The sequence below is a fragment of the Acartia tonsa genome, chromosome 5 (assembly GCF_053477335.1).
Source record: "Acartia tonsa isolate MP-2025a chromosome 5, ASM5347733v1, whole genome shotgun sequence".
Taxonomy (NCBI): Eukaryota; Metazoa; Arthropoda; class Copepoda; order Calanoida; family Acartiidae; genus Acartia; species Acartia tonsa.
In genome coordinates this window covers 27,125,531-27,141,498 of record NC_137264.1, presented here as the reverse complement: position 1 = coordinate 27,141,498, position 15,968 = coordinate 27,125,531, and the positions used below count along the sequence as shown (strand labels likewise).

General features: G+C 35.1%; 2 protein-coding genes across 2 annotated transcripts in view; both read right to left on the bottom strand.

Moving 5' to 3' along the window:
• LOC145319167 (long-chain-fatty-acid--CoA ligase 1) overlaps positions 1-15,968 on the bottom strand; it is an 85,623-nt gene that overhangs the window by 59,526 nt on the left and 10,129 nt on the right. Inside the window, exons 7-9 of the mRNA XM_080161076.1 lie at positions 7,785-7,813; positions 3,791-3,885; positions 3,540-3,608 (exon numbers count right to left, since the gene is read on the bottom strand). Coding sequence (XP_080017202.1) covers positions 3,540-3,608; positions 3,791-3,885; positions 7,785-7,813 — 193 coding nt within the window. The remainder of the gene's footprint in view (positions 1-3,539; positions 3,609-3,790; positions 3,886-7,784; positions 7,814-15,968) is intronic.
• Positions 13,286-15,102, bottom strand: LOC145319861 (uncharacterized). Its single transcript, XM_080162265.1, has 2 exons — positions 14,362-15,102; positions 13,286-14,223 (listed from the first exon to the last, which is right to left on the bottom strand). The coding sequence occupies exons 1-2, from the start codon at positions 15,100-15,102 to the stop codon at positions 13,291-13,293; spliced, it is 1,674 nt and encodes a 557-aa protein (XP_080018391.1). The 3' UTR covers positions 13,286-13,290.

Sequence of the window (15,968 nt, the reverse complement as noted above, 5' to 3'; positions counted from 1 at the left end):
AATGCTATATGACTGAGAAACAGATAAATTTTTCACCAATCTCCCGGCAAAAATTAGGAGAGTTCATCCAACTCCCTGATTTACCACCCCCCCCCCCCCCCTCCCCTCCGGATAAAACACACAAGAGAGTTTCGAGTTTAAAAAGTCACAAACCCCTAAAATTTAAAGGGGCTTTAAAAAAAAAATTGCGCGTCAATTTATTAATCAAAGAATGCATTTTTAAGTTTGGGTATGTTAATTATGCAGTTGGATTGGTGCTCCCTGACATTAAAAATCTTCTTTTCATGTCTAAATTTCTAAATTACAACACCCTAAATCTTCTAAAACCCTCGATTTTGATTTAAGGGGATTGTCAAAATTGTCTGCCCTAGATTAACTTGTGCAAACTACTAGCAATAGGTGCACTTCTTTTACGAATCTTAAATTTTGTTTAATTGTTATTTAAGGTGCTTGTTTTATTGTAAGTCGAGATCGAATGATTTTGTAACTAAAAATTTCACACAAAAGATTTTCAGGTCTAGCACTTTGAAACAAATGAGATTAAAATCTAGCACAAAAAAATGTTGGAAACTTGATATCGTAAATACATTGTTAAGATTGCTGTAAAAAAAGATTGCTTTAAAAAAACGTAATAGCCTATGAACATTCTAATTAAAATTCATTAAAAGTCATGTGGTCTTTCATCATTTTTGTATAAACAACGTTTATCAATGTTTATTTTATTACCTCAGTTACACTATTTTATAATTATGATCTGTCCGTACGTCCGTAACGTAGCATCGCCGCTAGATATACACCCATGTGATAGAAAGTTTTCGCCACCTTCACTTAACTGTCTGTTACCGACTTTTATTTCATTTCGTAAGATTTTCTACAATAGGGGCTGACCCGCATGTCCGAAACGGGTTGAAATATCAATTCCTCAAAGTTACATTTAAAAAATCGCATCAACTCTATATTCATCGTTATGTCAATTAAAGCTTGTTGACTTTTAGATATTTTAACATTTGTTTTTAAGCATGATGTTTTACCATATATATTAAGTGAATTTTTAAACAGATTTGGAAATAATATTATATTCTTTATCTTTAATTTGGTAATGTTAGTATGTCCGTCTGATTTGTTGCCCATTGCTTTTATGGATGTTGTCGTCCTTGTTCTTGTGAAGATTACTTAAAAAAAGGTTGTTAGGTTTCACGATTTATATTTTTAGGGGAGCGGGTAACTTAATTCTTCTAACTCGGCAACTAGAAGAAAGCTGCAAAACACGCCCTCGCCTACACCTAACCAGCCAACTCCCCTCCCCCTCCCCACAAAAAAATTGATATGGGGAAATATACTTGCAGATCTATTCTTATGGATTGATATCAACTTTTTCTAATACTTTTTTAAAAAACAACTTCCTGTTAGAATTGTTACTAGGTGTATAATATAAAACTTTAAAAGGAATGTTTAGAAATTTTTTAACAAGTTAAAACAATATTTATTCTTTAAATACATTACTTCACAGTTTTCTGTCTCTTTACACTTTTTTTATTGTATTGTGCTTTTTCTGTTCTTTAAGGTTGCATTTGTTGATGCTTTTTTAACAAGAAAGATAACATTTTATATAATTAGCTTTGAGGACAGTTTTATAACTATCTATTCAAGATTTTAGCATTAAACACTTTGTTTATGTCAAGGTGACAGGAATTAAAAATTTAATAATAGAATTTAAAAATTGGATCATGGACGAAAACGAAGTAGCGGGTTTCGTTGTATTTTCACAGTAGCTTTTCTCCTATTTCTTGTCAATGTGGGGCCTATGTCCTAACTCTGCGGGGCAATCATTAACATTTACCTAGCCTAATTTAATATAAGCTATCAAAAGCTATTGTGATGAATACGACGAAACCCACTACTACGTTTTCTTTCCATGATCCAAAAGAAAATAATTAAACATCCTTACCTCCCATATACAGGTGAAGCAATCAGTGTGTTTAAACGTAAACAAACTAACGGATTTAGGAAAGACGGTTTAAGTGCCGTTAAACGCAATAATGTATTTTTTATAAAAATATCGTACTTTCTAAAAAAAATTTATATGCTTGTTATATAGTTCGTATTTACAAGCGAATGCGAGCGAGAATGTAGATTTGATGTTCTACTCCGATAAGATATTTGATTATGGGGTTGCTTCGGTTCGATGTAATATTTTTATCACATTTTGAATATTACTTTAGAATGCTTGTGACGTTCTTTAAATAAACCTTGTTCATAGAGAAAATAATAAAAGAGAGGAATCGAGGTATTTGGGAGACTAAAATAGGCAGTGGGCCTTTAGGCCTATATTGAGCAATTGCCGCGCTGAATTTTTATTGTTATTCCACCACTTTTCAAAATGGGAATATTTTAAAATTAGATGTAATTTCAAGACAATTATAGTTGCTGTTTGAAGCATACATCTGATTTTTATAGGATGATATAGAAATATTTTGAATTATTATCCATTTTGATAAAACCTAATGAAAAAATATAAAATTATCATTATTAATTTCTTATAAATTTGCTACTGACTTTAATCATTACACACATTATTAGTTTTTAAGATTTATTTTGCTGTCTATCTAACTTTTATTTCTTAATAAATAAACGTTTTTCCAAATTAATATAAACATTTGATTGTAAATCATAAAAGTCAGTTTTTCAGTGCCATCTAGCTTTGGATATAGAACTAGAATATTAAAGCGTTTATCTATTTTTATTTTGTCTGTATTTTTCTTGTTTTGGATTTTTGTCACTAAAGGGCCAAACCCTGAGGGCTAAATAAGATCACTGGAAAATGTTAAAAATATTGTAAAAACGAGTATTGTCTTAGAAAAAACGTAGATAGCATTACAGATTATTCACTAATTAGGATTATTCAGTTTTTGAATTTTTTATTTAATATTTAGCCTTAGTTTTTATGTATGTCTTTGAAGTAGACAACTAGCGAAACTGGTGGCTTAGAGCTGAACTATTAATTCTTTTATTAGTAAACATTTAAAAGTTTTATTATGTTAATTAGATTTTAATATTACATTTAGGCTAATTTGAAGAAAAAATAATTTTCAATCTTAAAAGAGTTATCCTCCCATTTTTAAACTAGGCGTAGCATACTTTCCTGCCAAACCAGCACCTCAAGCGGCTATTTGTTTTTTAATATTCTAAATCAATCTTTATTTTAATTATTTTCCCTATAAGTTCATTTTTTTAAACCAATATATTATAGAATAATAATAAAATACATTATATTTTTTTTACATATATGTATAGTATAGGTTATGATTAAAATGCAAAAAGCCGCTAGATGTTTCACTTAGTAGCAGACGAATTATTTTAATACTTCCCCCAACAATTGTTACAATAAAAAAGGGGTGAGTATTCATGCTCTCATCCTTTTTCCTTATGACCTTGTTTAATATATTGTTCTTGCATAGCTTCTCTAACTGTTCGTTCCCATGCTATAAAGTGTAGTGCTTGTCACGTTATATAAATGGTCATAAAAAGCAAAAACCTACTTTTAAAGATGGAGGAGGATTGCTATCAAGAAGACTTTGTGCTGTCTCATCATTATATACAACAACAACCTTAACAATTAGAAAAATTAATAAAATACATTTTTAATAACATTCAGAATTTTAAAGTTTTTCAATGATTTTTCTAAGTTTAACAAAAATTGGATATAGTTGATACTTATGTAGGCAATATGCAAAAACAAATAAGGTGAAGATTTACAAAAAAAAATTGTAAGGAAATATAATCAGCTTACCCTCATGTCACATTCTGCCATCACATATGATCTGGTTTGTGGTCCCAAGGAGTCGTACAGTGGTACATTCACCATACTGTAGCAAAATAAACCCTTTACCAATATTTTTATTAAATAATATTGTGAATGTGAGCATCATACAAAAAAGTAACTTTAATTATAAAGTAATGGGATATAACTTATACAGATATGTTTTATGTTATTTATTACACAAAGTCTTCTTTGTAAAAATGCATTGAAAGAATTCTAAAAAATATAATGTTTTTAATTTTAATTCTTTCTTTAGGAATGTATTATAAATGTAAATGCAAAAAAGTAAAGCATCGATATTTTTACAGAAGTTACATATGTCCCAGAATATTTAGCGTTATTTTTTTTAATTGAATCATTTATACCAGATAAACTCTAATTAAAGTCAATAGAAAAGTAGAGAAAAATGTGAATATCTCTTAGAAGCTGGGGAGAATGTATTGGTTGGTTTAAAAGATTCATATGAAGAGTGAACATCTTTTAGACAGCCTTCTTTTTCTTAAGAATATTAGAATAGCGTCATATGAAAGTTATATAATTCAAATAAATATACAGAATGTTGGTAAAGTTGTTGACTTTAATTTCAGAACAAATAGCAAAATAGCATGTCATGTCAGATGCGTTTATTTAAGCACTTGAATTAAATGTCATTTAGTTAAAAAAAATACTATTTAAATTGTATCTTTATAACAATAAAGAAAAACTTTATATGTTTGTAAGCAAATTCTATAATGAAATTATGGAAGTTTAGGATTGAAATTACTCTCCTTAGAGTCTTTTGCAAATTCTGAATTCTATATTTTTTGAAAAATCAGTCAAGAAGATTATTGTTTAGACAACTTTATTTTAGATAATTTGAATTTAGTATCACTCTGTTAAAAAAAAACAATTTATTCTGCTTTAAAATTTAAGTTGTTTATTGGAAGTATTTTGTTTTCTAAATACTTGTCCATTTGTGTGGCTTAAGTGTGATATTTTCCAAAACTTGTGTCATTTGCCTGATTAAAGCTACAAAATTACTGTCTGCCAGGAATAAAGCTATGGCTTCATGGAAAATAAAAAAACTTAAATAATTATCATGTTTACATTTTTTTCTCACAAATTATGACTTACAAAAGTAAGGTTAGAATTAAGGGGAGCGGATCTTACCTCTAACTGGGGTCGAGTCAGTCCGTCATCGTGTCTAACATAGACAGATAAACTGTAATGCATTTATTCATTTATTTGTCTAAGCAGAAGAATCTTGGATTTAATGAATTACCTAATAAATCTTAGTTATTTAATGCTACCCTAAAAAACTAATCTTTTTATAGTGCCTAAAAAAATGACATCATAAAATATAAATGACCAATGATAGGCCACTACACAGACTACATTACCAATGGCAGGCCAGTATAAATTTGAATTGACCATTTTTATAGGCACTATAAAAAGCTTTCAAAAAACGTCATTATCTCTGTCAGTAGCAAAAATATTTCTACAGTTATAAATTCTTATAAACATTATTATCCCTTAAATTTGTGAAGTCAGTGTCTATTCGCTCATTTCTAGTCGTTAGGCATAATTTTTGACTCAAAACTAATATATTTTAACTTTTAAAATGGATAATTTGTCGTTAATAAGTCAACACTGTATTTCATATTTTCTGATGGGTAAACATAATTTTCCTTTACTTGGATACAATACCTGTCCGTAAATAATAGTAAATATCAACTAAAAACTACAAATAAAATTAAACTATTGAATTATTAGTTTTAAACCATTTTTTAAGAAAAACTTTTCCTAAAAACAATTTTAAGTTGTAAATTTTAGTATATTGAAAACCTAAGAATCCTAAATACTTAGACGTGCAAAGCACGTTGTCTATGGGGAAGGAGGGCAATTTTATTGAATATACATAGATTATTTTGAAAAATGTATTTTTGATGAGTGACTTGATGGTGAGGAGAACTGTGCAAACTTAGAACGCACAGCAATGCCTAAATTGGTAATTGAATATACATATGTGTCTAGAAAACTGAAGTACCTTCTTTCTTTACAAAATTTTAATTTTTGGTCATCCTTCCGGACATTTTTAAAACACTTTTTGAGTTTTGATATTTGTATATTAACCCTTTCCCTTCCTTTTGCATTTTATGTTATTTGGCTAATCCACAAAGAAAACAATCTTGAAAACGATTGAAAAAATAATACCTATCCTTGTTGTGTAATAATTTACTGTTAAGTGTTATAGCTACGCTACGTATGGGCATATTTATCCTACTTGTAAGTTATAAATTTTGAATTTAGATTTAGGTATCAACATGTGAACATTATTTAGCTAAAATGTCCGTAAAATTAAAATTACATTTTTCACCAATTTTATCGCAAAACGTCTGGACTTCACAGCAATGCCTCCAAACTTTAGGATAGGTAAGTGTGTTTAGAGATACTCTAAATACATCAAGGTTAGGTTATCTAAATTTTATTTATAAAAATGCCCAATGGTAAACACTGAGCCAAGATTTAATATGAAGTTACTTAACATTATTCCAATATAACATATTCTTCTGTATGTATGTATGGAAGCAACTTATAATGCCTATAAATAAATGGCGTCATACAAAAAGTCAGTATACATTGTAATTGACCAAAGGCCTATCAATGGTCATTTGTATTGTATGACAAAATATTTAATAGGCACTATAAGCTGCTTCTATGTATGTCTTTAAATATCTCCATAAGGTCCAGTCTGATTGTTCCACAACTTTTATGGTAGATTATTATTGGTGTTAGGTATTATGCAATTTGAAGATTAAACTCCTCATCCTTTCTTGAAGATTTGACCCAAAGTAAAAATTACCCTAAAAATAATTGAATGTTGATGTTACCTATTAGGACAAAAAACACAAAGTTGCCAAATTGAGTGTATGTTTACAGAGATATTGGCTTACAGGCCGGGCCCTTTGCTCTACAATTTTTTCATAAATAAACATACAAATTTTTAAAAAAATAACTCTTATTTATCCCATTTTTTTCTGAGGCTAGCAGTTTAGTAATGGCCTATTTATTCGTGTTAAAATCATTTCATCAGCATTTTTAGGTATCATGGCTACTTAATTAAAATGTTTAATAAATCAAGATAATTACTTCGAGTACCTAATAAAAGACTTTTTGTATAGAATTTAATTTTAACAAGAATTCACATACCAGAGGAAGTTCAGAAATTTTATTTATCTTTTTTATTTGTTGTCGAATTTCTAAAAAAAAAGTAATATAAAGTGATTGCTTTACAATACGCAGGTAAAAATATAACATACGTTTTTTAAACTTTATAAGCCTTTAATAATTAAATAAAATGTGGATTGAATTGAATGTAACTCTCTTTATTCTAGATTAGAAAGATCATTAATCTTGTTTTTACTTGTCTATAACATTTATATACACAACAACTAAGTATTAAACTGTATCTTTAGTTGCGCATATACTTTATACCAAATGTCTGTCTGTCCCTCAAGGCGCCTCATCTGTTCAACCTTGTCACTAAAGATCACTCTAAAAATATTCAGTGAAAAAAATTATAGAATTTTCATTTCAAGTTTTGAAAGGACTGATATTGTATTTTAAAGAAAATTGTTCCCTGTTACGTCTAATATTACTTAAAAACACAAAAAATTTGAGACTTTGCCTAATCTTCTGATAAATTTTAATGTAAACAAAGAAAATCCGTCAATACATCAGTATGGTGATTTATTGTTTGTACTTGTCAAGATTTTTTTTAGATTTGCCGTGGTTCTCTTGTTATTTTCTTGTTTATTACATTATTCAGTTAAATTAAGAAATATTTATTTATTTCATAATTTATGTTTGTTCCTTGAATTATCACATATCATATTAATGATTTATGACAATATACATATGTGTGTTGTTTTTCTCCGTTATCTCAAATCAATCTTTTATATGTTTTTAAATAAAAAATATTCCTGTTCAAAAATGGTCCATTCTGGGCAGTTCCTAAAACAAAACAAAAAATATGAAGAAGATGTAATTATAATTAGGCAACAAAAAAAATTAAAAGATCTTGGCGGCTAGAGGATATGAAACTTTGAATGCCATAAGAAAAAAAGAACAAGATAATATGTACGGTTACTATTATTTTAAACTCTCCTAAACGTCGCACTGCTATAAAATTTGAAAATGTATGAAGGATTATATGTCTAAAATTAGTCATAAGAAATGATATAGATGTGAGATATGGCGATTGCTTTATACAACTAATAAAACCAAAATTCAAAAACTAATTACATAAACATTTTTATTAAATATAAAACATCCAAATAAGAATTGTGCCATTAAATGGTTGGTTGTCTAATATGACAGCTATCTAAAAGCACCAGAGGTAGAAAATTATCCCCTTAATTAATTCATTTTACAAATACATAACAAACAAACTTAAACATAGGACTGAATCTGCTGAAAATAAATTTAAATGCCTAAATAATAAATTCAAAAAACTTGCTAGAAAAGAAAAGAAAAAATATTACCATGAAAGATTTGAAGATTGTGTTACTGATATCAGAAAGACTTGGTCGCTAATTAACTTAATAGTCAAGAAAAAAAAGTGTAAAAATGACGTGCCTTGCGTTTTTACAGATGCACAAAAATCCTATAATACTTTCTCTGAGATAGCCAATGGTTTTAATGACTTTTTTGTTGATGTTGGGCCAAGACTTTCTGAATCAATACCTCAATCTTCTAAATCTTTCAGGGATTTCTTGGGGGATCAATATGATGAAGAATTTAACTTTCAGGAAGTAAACTCTTTTATTATCAATATAACTTTGTCCAAATTAAAATCAAAATCAAGTGTAGGTAATGATAATATCTCTATGAAACTTTTAAAAGAAATAATGCCAATAATTGTAAAGCCTATCATTCACCTGTTTAACCTCTCTTTAAACACTGGCTACATTCCTGATAACTATAAATGTGCAAAAATTATACCTATTTACAAAGCTGGTGAAAGAGATAGATTTGACAATTATCGTCCTATTTCCATACTTCCAGCCCTCTCTAAATTACTTGAGAAAATTGTTGCTTTTCAAATGATTAGATATCTTGAGGGAAACAAAATGTTATATCAACATCAATATGGCTTCAGAAGGTCAAGAGACACACAACAACCACTGATACATTTAATCAACAAAGTTTATGACGGACTGAATAAGCCCCAATCAGAATACAGTGCCTGTGTGTTTCTTGACCTTAAAAAGGCATTTGACACGTGTGATATACCAATTTTACTATCCAAACTAAAACACTATGGTTTTAAAGGTGTATCTGCAAAATGGTTTGAAAATTATCTAACTAATAGAAAACAGTATGTTGAAATAAATGGTGTAAAGTCCAAAGAAAAAGTATTAACCCATGGAGTACCACAGGGCTCTGTCATTGGACCAATTTTGTTCTTGTTGTATATAAACGACCTTCCAAATTCAACAACCTTATTTTGTAGCCTTTTTGCAGATGACACAATATTTGTAAAACCTCAAGTAATTTAGAAACCATAAAAACATCATTAAATGAAGAATTAGATAAGGCATCAGTATGGTTTAGGGCAAATAAACTTTCTTTAAATGTATCTAAAACAAAATACATGGTCTTCAGACTTAGCAGTATGCAACCTGTCAATAATAACTTTAGAATCTTCATTAATGGGGAGGAAGTTGAGAGAATCAGCAATGAAAATGAAACAAAGTCTTTTAAATTTGTTGGGGTACATCTTGATGAATTTCTCAATTGGAATGAGCATACAAAAATGGTAAAAAACAAAGTTTCTAGTTCTCTATATGCATTAAATCAAATAAAAAATGTTCTCCCATCAAAAACTTTGAAAACGATTTATTCCTCAATGATTTTGCCTCACTTAAATTATTCTAATATCACATGGGGTCTCTCTAAAAGTAAAGATATTGATCAAATAAGAAAACACCAAAAAAGGGCAATAAGGATTATTGTAGGTGCTAATTATAATGCACACACTGAAATTTTGTTTGGACAATCTAAAATCTTAAAATTTGATGATTTGGTAAATTTAAACATTTTAAATTTTATAAGTAAATTTTTTCATAAGAAACTCCCAGAAAGCTTTGATAACATGTTTAAAGTTCTTTCTTCTCAGAGATCAAAAAAGTTACTGATAAGTATACCTAAAACAAAACATCTTGAATATTTTCCAGCAGTGTCATTTCCAAAACTTTGGAATAACTTGAGAAATGAAATAAGGCTTTCAGACTCTGTAAAGAAATCATTGTCCATGATTAAAAAAGATTATTTTTAAATTATAAATCATTTCATTGCAACAAAAGAAAATGCTTTTCCTGTAAGAAATAAAATCTGTACCAACTTCTGTAACTGTAAATAGTTATTTAGTCAACCCACTTAATTATTGATCTATTAAATTCGTGTAAATATCTTTATATAATAAATAATTTTTGTAATTTCTCGCTATAAATAAAATAATAAATGAAATCAATTAAAGGGGTAAATCTACGGCCTACTCCAAGGCTTAATTACTCCTTGCTATGCAATTTTTAAAATATGATTTTATATGTATATTTGATAATTTAAATGTATTGCATTAGTTAATAAATTCTATTCTATTCTATTCTATTCTACATATAACTGCGCGCCTGTGTCATAATGTTGCTTTTCTAAATATTTTTCCCTGTTCTCATCCATAAATATTAAAATTGCATATATTACATAATAACGCCACAAATTTAAGCAAATGTCAAGATCAATTAACTTTCAAGCAAAACTGAATTGGAACCAGGGAAAAAGAGAAATATTGTTCTAAGGTTCCCAAATTCCGCTTAGGACCAACAAAAAGCTTTCGTGAAAATTTTAACCGTTCAATCTGTCAGATATTAAAATTTAATACAGATAAAAAGTGTAACAACTAAGTACTTATGTATTGTATTTGTATTTGGGTGAATTTGTTGTTGTTGAATTTGTATATTTTAAACTTTTACTTGTTCTTTAATTTTGTTTAATATATGCACAATACACATAAATGAAACGGACTATTTAACCTAATTACCAGAAGGATGACATTTCTGTACAAATCTAAAAGTTCAAACAAATTATCATGGCGAAAGGAATAGGACATTGATCAATAGGGGGCCCCTGTTTGAAGTTAAAATGTTTGTTGAAAAGTATTGACACTTGCATTCACTATTCCAAAATAATCCCTATCTATCATAACCCCTCAAAAATAATTAAACTAGCCAATGACAAAACGAATATAAAATATTTAGAAAGGATTTATTTTGAGCCCTATTTCTCTAATCAATATCATACGTCATAGTTTCTTATTTATCATAAAATTTTAAGTTTTTGAATACAATAAATAAAAGAATTTACATTTTTTGGCCAATAATTATAATAATAATTGGACTGTTAATCATGTTTAATGTTTAAAGCTTGACATTTATTCATTTGATAATTGTAAAAAATAACGTAACTTGGCTTGATTGTTTTACTCTTATAGTTTATACTTATACTCTATATTCAAAGGGATAAAGAAGGGCAAAAAATAGCCTAAAACCACCTTAGGACCTTAGCATCTAGGGGCTTTGTATTCAAAACGGTAGAGGACAGAAAAATAACCTAAAACTATCCTAAGTCCTATTTCTAAATATATTATTGTCTAAAACCATCCAAAGACCTATGTGAAGCTTCCATTGAAATCGAGAACCCAATCGGTTCAGCGGTTAGCGAGATCCTTCGCTACAGACAAAAAAGCTTACTAGTTTATGTACTAGGTATGTGATAGGATAAATTAAGCATAGCAACCTTAGAATGAATCATATTACAGTGTACATATATCTGTATGAAAAACAAATATTCTAGATATGCCTATTAAAGCATATGATTATTTTGCATCTTGCATTTCAAGAATTTACCTAATATTTATTATTTTTAAAAGCAAAGATATTTTACTTTTAATATTTTAGATGTGTTCTATCAACTTTAAAGCTCGCATAAGATTCAATTAAAAACAGTTTGTAAGCGTATCTACTATAAAATTATTACCAAAAAGTCCAAATGGCAGTATTAAAAAAGTTGATATCATTTATTAAAATTAAAATGTCCATGTAGATTCATGGAATAAATAGGAATAATCATGTAACTTGAGTGACATTTATATAATGAGCATCATGTATTTAATCATTTTACAACAGATTTACTGGCTTTTTTTTAATTAGTAATTTTGTTTGTCTATTTTGTTCATCTTGCTTTATTGTATGTTTTAATTCTTGTTAGGTATCTTTTACCTACACTAAGAAATATTGTGGTATCCGCCTAGGATAAATGGCAGACACCAGAGTTCGAAAAGACTACGGCAGTGTGACAGACGTGGACACCTTACTATAGAGAAGCTACGCTTCTCTAACAATCACTAAATAACAAACAGCATCTATTCAGTTGTTTCTTTATTGAAGGGCTAAGGATTACTAAAGTTGTACAACATAATATAAATACATATGGATTAGGAATAAAGATAGTTAAAGATAAATCATACAAGTAAAACATAGATAATTGCAATGGTTAGGTAGATGGCTATCCCTGTCCGGGGAAGGCAGGATAGCCCATGGAACAGCACAATAGGTAGATAAGCATAGAGGGGTTGAGTGGTAGGTCTGGGTACTAAAAAGGGAAGGTTTGATGATTACTGTGACAACAACAGTCTGTGTGGGGGTGATTCTATCAGGTGAGGGAAGGCTTAGATCCTTTATCCTCAGGGTTGAGGTGGTGCTGATAACTTGGTGGTTGAAGGGGAAGGTTCCGGTGCTTAAGATGAGAGAGGGAGGGGTAACACCCCTCCCTCCATTTGCAGGACAACTGAGAGATGAAATCAATACCGTTATCTGACATATTTTCAGGTGGCTTTACAATTGTAGAATAACAGGATTTAGCTGGGTGCGTAGCATCACTATAATGTCTTGGTTTCTGCATGGTCCAGAGTTGCCGCATACCACAACTCTCCCCTCGGAAGGCTGGGAGGGGTTGTCTGCACCGCCAGACTTCCGACAGTGGTTGCGGCCTTCAGTTTGTTGTCCTTGTGGAATGGGTCCGCCAGGATACCAGCTGCTGAACGGTGGTAGACTCCAGCCCTCACAAGGTCGAACGGAATCTGCTATATCTGCTGGAGTAGCTGGTCCTGTTGGATGTTCTGGCCGTTGGATGTGTACCTCTGAGGCCACCTTGGCAACCTCCAGGGGTGGCACAGCACATGAGGGGGCTTGGACCAACAGCCGCCTGGTATACACCTCTTCAGGTTTCTCTACTGGGCTGGTGGTCTCCATCGTGTTGGTCACCTTGCTGCTGGCAGGCTGGCTACTGGATGCAGGCGCAGCTTCTTCGCCCTCGGGGCTGGTCAGGTTCATTCGGCTTCCAGGGTCTCTGTCAACGCGGGCAGGTGGTGGTTACCATACTGTAGGAGCGTTGCCTCCCTCAGGCTCATCCTGGACATTGGCAGGGTGGTGCATGGCAGTCAGACCTGCAGGGTAGGGGAAGGTAACAGTCCATCCCTTATGCCGGAGGCTGTCTTGGATCTGCAAGGGTGGCTCCGCTCTAGTTGGCTGGGAGACAGGCCCATCCACGGCCACTGCTGCTGGTGGACTGGAGGCACCAGGCTCCGGATTTCCTCCCCTAGCCTGAAGGTGTCCAGGCACATCGTCTCCATCTTGGGTAGACATAATTGTTGGGGATCCTCTACTTCTATGGTTAGGCTCGGCACTTGGCGCATCTAGTTGAGTTACTCCCCAGGCAGCGGTCAAAGCTTCTTCAGTTTGGCTGGTAATGGCTGATATCCTGGTTCCTGGGGCAGATGCAGGGGGCGCAGGCAAGTTTGACCCAGCCCAAACTTCCAGGTACACCAGTGCAATACAATTACCCTGGCTTGGTTGAGGGAGGTAGACAGCTGGATGCAGTTGAGGGTGAGGGACAGCTGGACTCTCCCTGCTGGCTGGGGGCTCTGGCTGACTGGGGGTGACGGGTGTCACCCCTTCCTCTGGGGCTGCGGGCTCGTTCCGGGATCCAGGTATCTCGGTGGCGGCGACGGTTATCGCCCCAGGCACCAGCGTGGGGGCGCTGGATAGCACCCCCCAGTCTTCACAGGGGTCCAGGTCTCTCGGTGGCGGCGACGGTTGTCGCCCCAGGCACCAGCGTGGGGCGCTGGATAGCACCCCCCAGTCTTCACAGGTGGCGGCGACGGTTGTCGCCCCAGACATCAGCTTGGTGGTGCAGGGAAGCACCTCTCGTTCCTTCCAGGTGGCGACGCCAGTTGGCGTCCCATACATCAACTCAGACTCGCTGGCTAGCGCCTCTTGCCTCTCCCGCTCGGCGGCCGCCAGGGCCTCCCCGTACACCGTCCCAGTTGCGCTGGGTAGCGCCCCTCGGCTCTTGCTGGGGGTGACAGGGGTTACCTCCTCCCTCGGGGGACGCGGTCTGACGGGTACCATCATGTTGAGGCCGACCGGCAGAGGCCGCAGGACTTCTGGCTCCGCAATGTTGGTTGGCTGCACGAACACCGGTCCCATGTGGTTGAGGCTGAGGTCCAGGCCAACCCGGTTGGGTTCAGCCGCTCCTCCCAGCACGTTGATCCTGGCCACTATGGTCCCAATCTGAGACACAGACTCCTGGGTAGCCGCGGCCCCAGCGGCGGCAGCTGGTTGGGGTGACGGCTGGGCATCTCCCTCCAGGTGGACCTGGGTGTCCGACTGGTTGTAGGCAGGTTGTTGGGCTGCTTGTGGTGGCTCCTTGGTTACAGTCAGCCTCCTCCCCATACACACAGGTCCCTTCCATCCAACAGCGGCTCTCCTCTCCTGGGTGGCGAGGCCAGCCTCGGCCTTAGCTTCTGCAGGTGCTTCTCCACCTGAGGGATCCTGCCTCTGGTTACGCCAGGTAGTTGGTAGTAAAGGCCGTTGATGGTGCCAGTCGGAAGGGGGGCTATGATCTCTGGGGGGTACCTGTGGCCAGTGTGTGGACAGGTACCCACAGTTGAACCAGCAAGGCCCAGAAGATGCCATACTGATGGTAGCCTGAACTGTGTTCTGGACTGCCAGCAGGCTGTTGGTAGCCACTTGAGTTGGGCCAGAGTTGCCAGCTGGTATTGCGTCCCTGCCAGGCTCCGTCAGCTGCTGGTGGGGAGTCCCTGCGGTGGTTCTGGTTTTGGCAGGGGGTGGCCTTCTTATTGACTTCCCTAGTTGGAGCTCTGCATCCTGGTGGGCCTCCATCTTCAGCAGCATGGGGGGGACTTGGCTGGGTCATGTGCAGGGGTTCAACAGAGTAGAGGCATCTGGTCTTGGAGTGTGGGGGAACAGCCTCACTGCTGCTGGTCAACCCTGCTTCCTCCGTGCTGGGTAAAGCCTTCCACTGCAGCAGGTCACCATTCCCCATCCTTAGGCCGGTCCCCCGTCGTTCCATGCCTGGGGGCTCCCAGGGAGGCTTGGGTGGCAGCTCCCCCACCCCCAGGTACGCGTCGGGCATCTGGGTGAAGAGTCTATTTCCCTGGGACAGCTCCCCATCCTCCAGGTTGGTGAGGCCAGCGCCAGGGAGGACCTTTCCACCCCAGACACAGGTGGTACTGGCCCTAGGGCTGGGCCCCTTTGGAGCCTCAGTTCTGGTGGTAGTGTCCATCTTGGGGCTGGCCACTAAGTCTCTGAAGCTTGTCACCTTCTCATTAGGCTCAGTCGCATCGTTCAACACCCCCAGGAGGACACATACAGGTTCAACAATCCCCAGTCCAGTATCCCCATTTCTCGTGCGTTGAGCACCAACTGTACAGGAGCTGTGCAGCGGACATTCAGTCACCCTTCCAGACAAGGGCATCTCAGGGACCAGGGGTCTGTGACATGGCATGTGTTTTATGTTCACTGTACTCAACACAGTAGGCCAAAGTAATAACAGAAGCAGCACCTTGTATGAAGAAGCAGAGAGTGGTGGGGTACAGATGTTGGTGGTTATGGTCCAAATGAAGACTTCTGTCCACCACAGTGCCAGCAGCATGCCTAGGCACACAGTTAATGCCCAATCAGGAATGTCTTCTATTGCCGCACGTCGGGCTAGGGGCTGACAATTTCTCATCTTGTAGATATAGGAG

Excerpts from the sequence above, each read along its gene's own strand:
- LOC145319861 (XM_080162265.1), bottom strand. The coding sequence starts at position 15,102 with ATGGAGGCCCACCAGGATGCAGAGCTCCAACTAGGGAAGTCAATAAGA. Across the intron at positions 14,224-14,361 it reads CCAACATTGCGGAGCCAGAA|GCCCTGGCGGCCGCCGAGCG; the intron begins GTCCTGCGGCCT and ends GTGTACGGGGAG.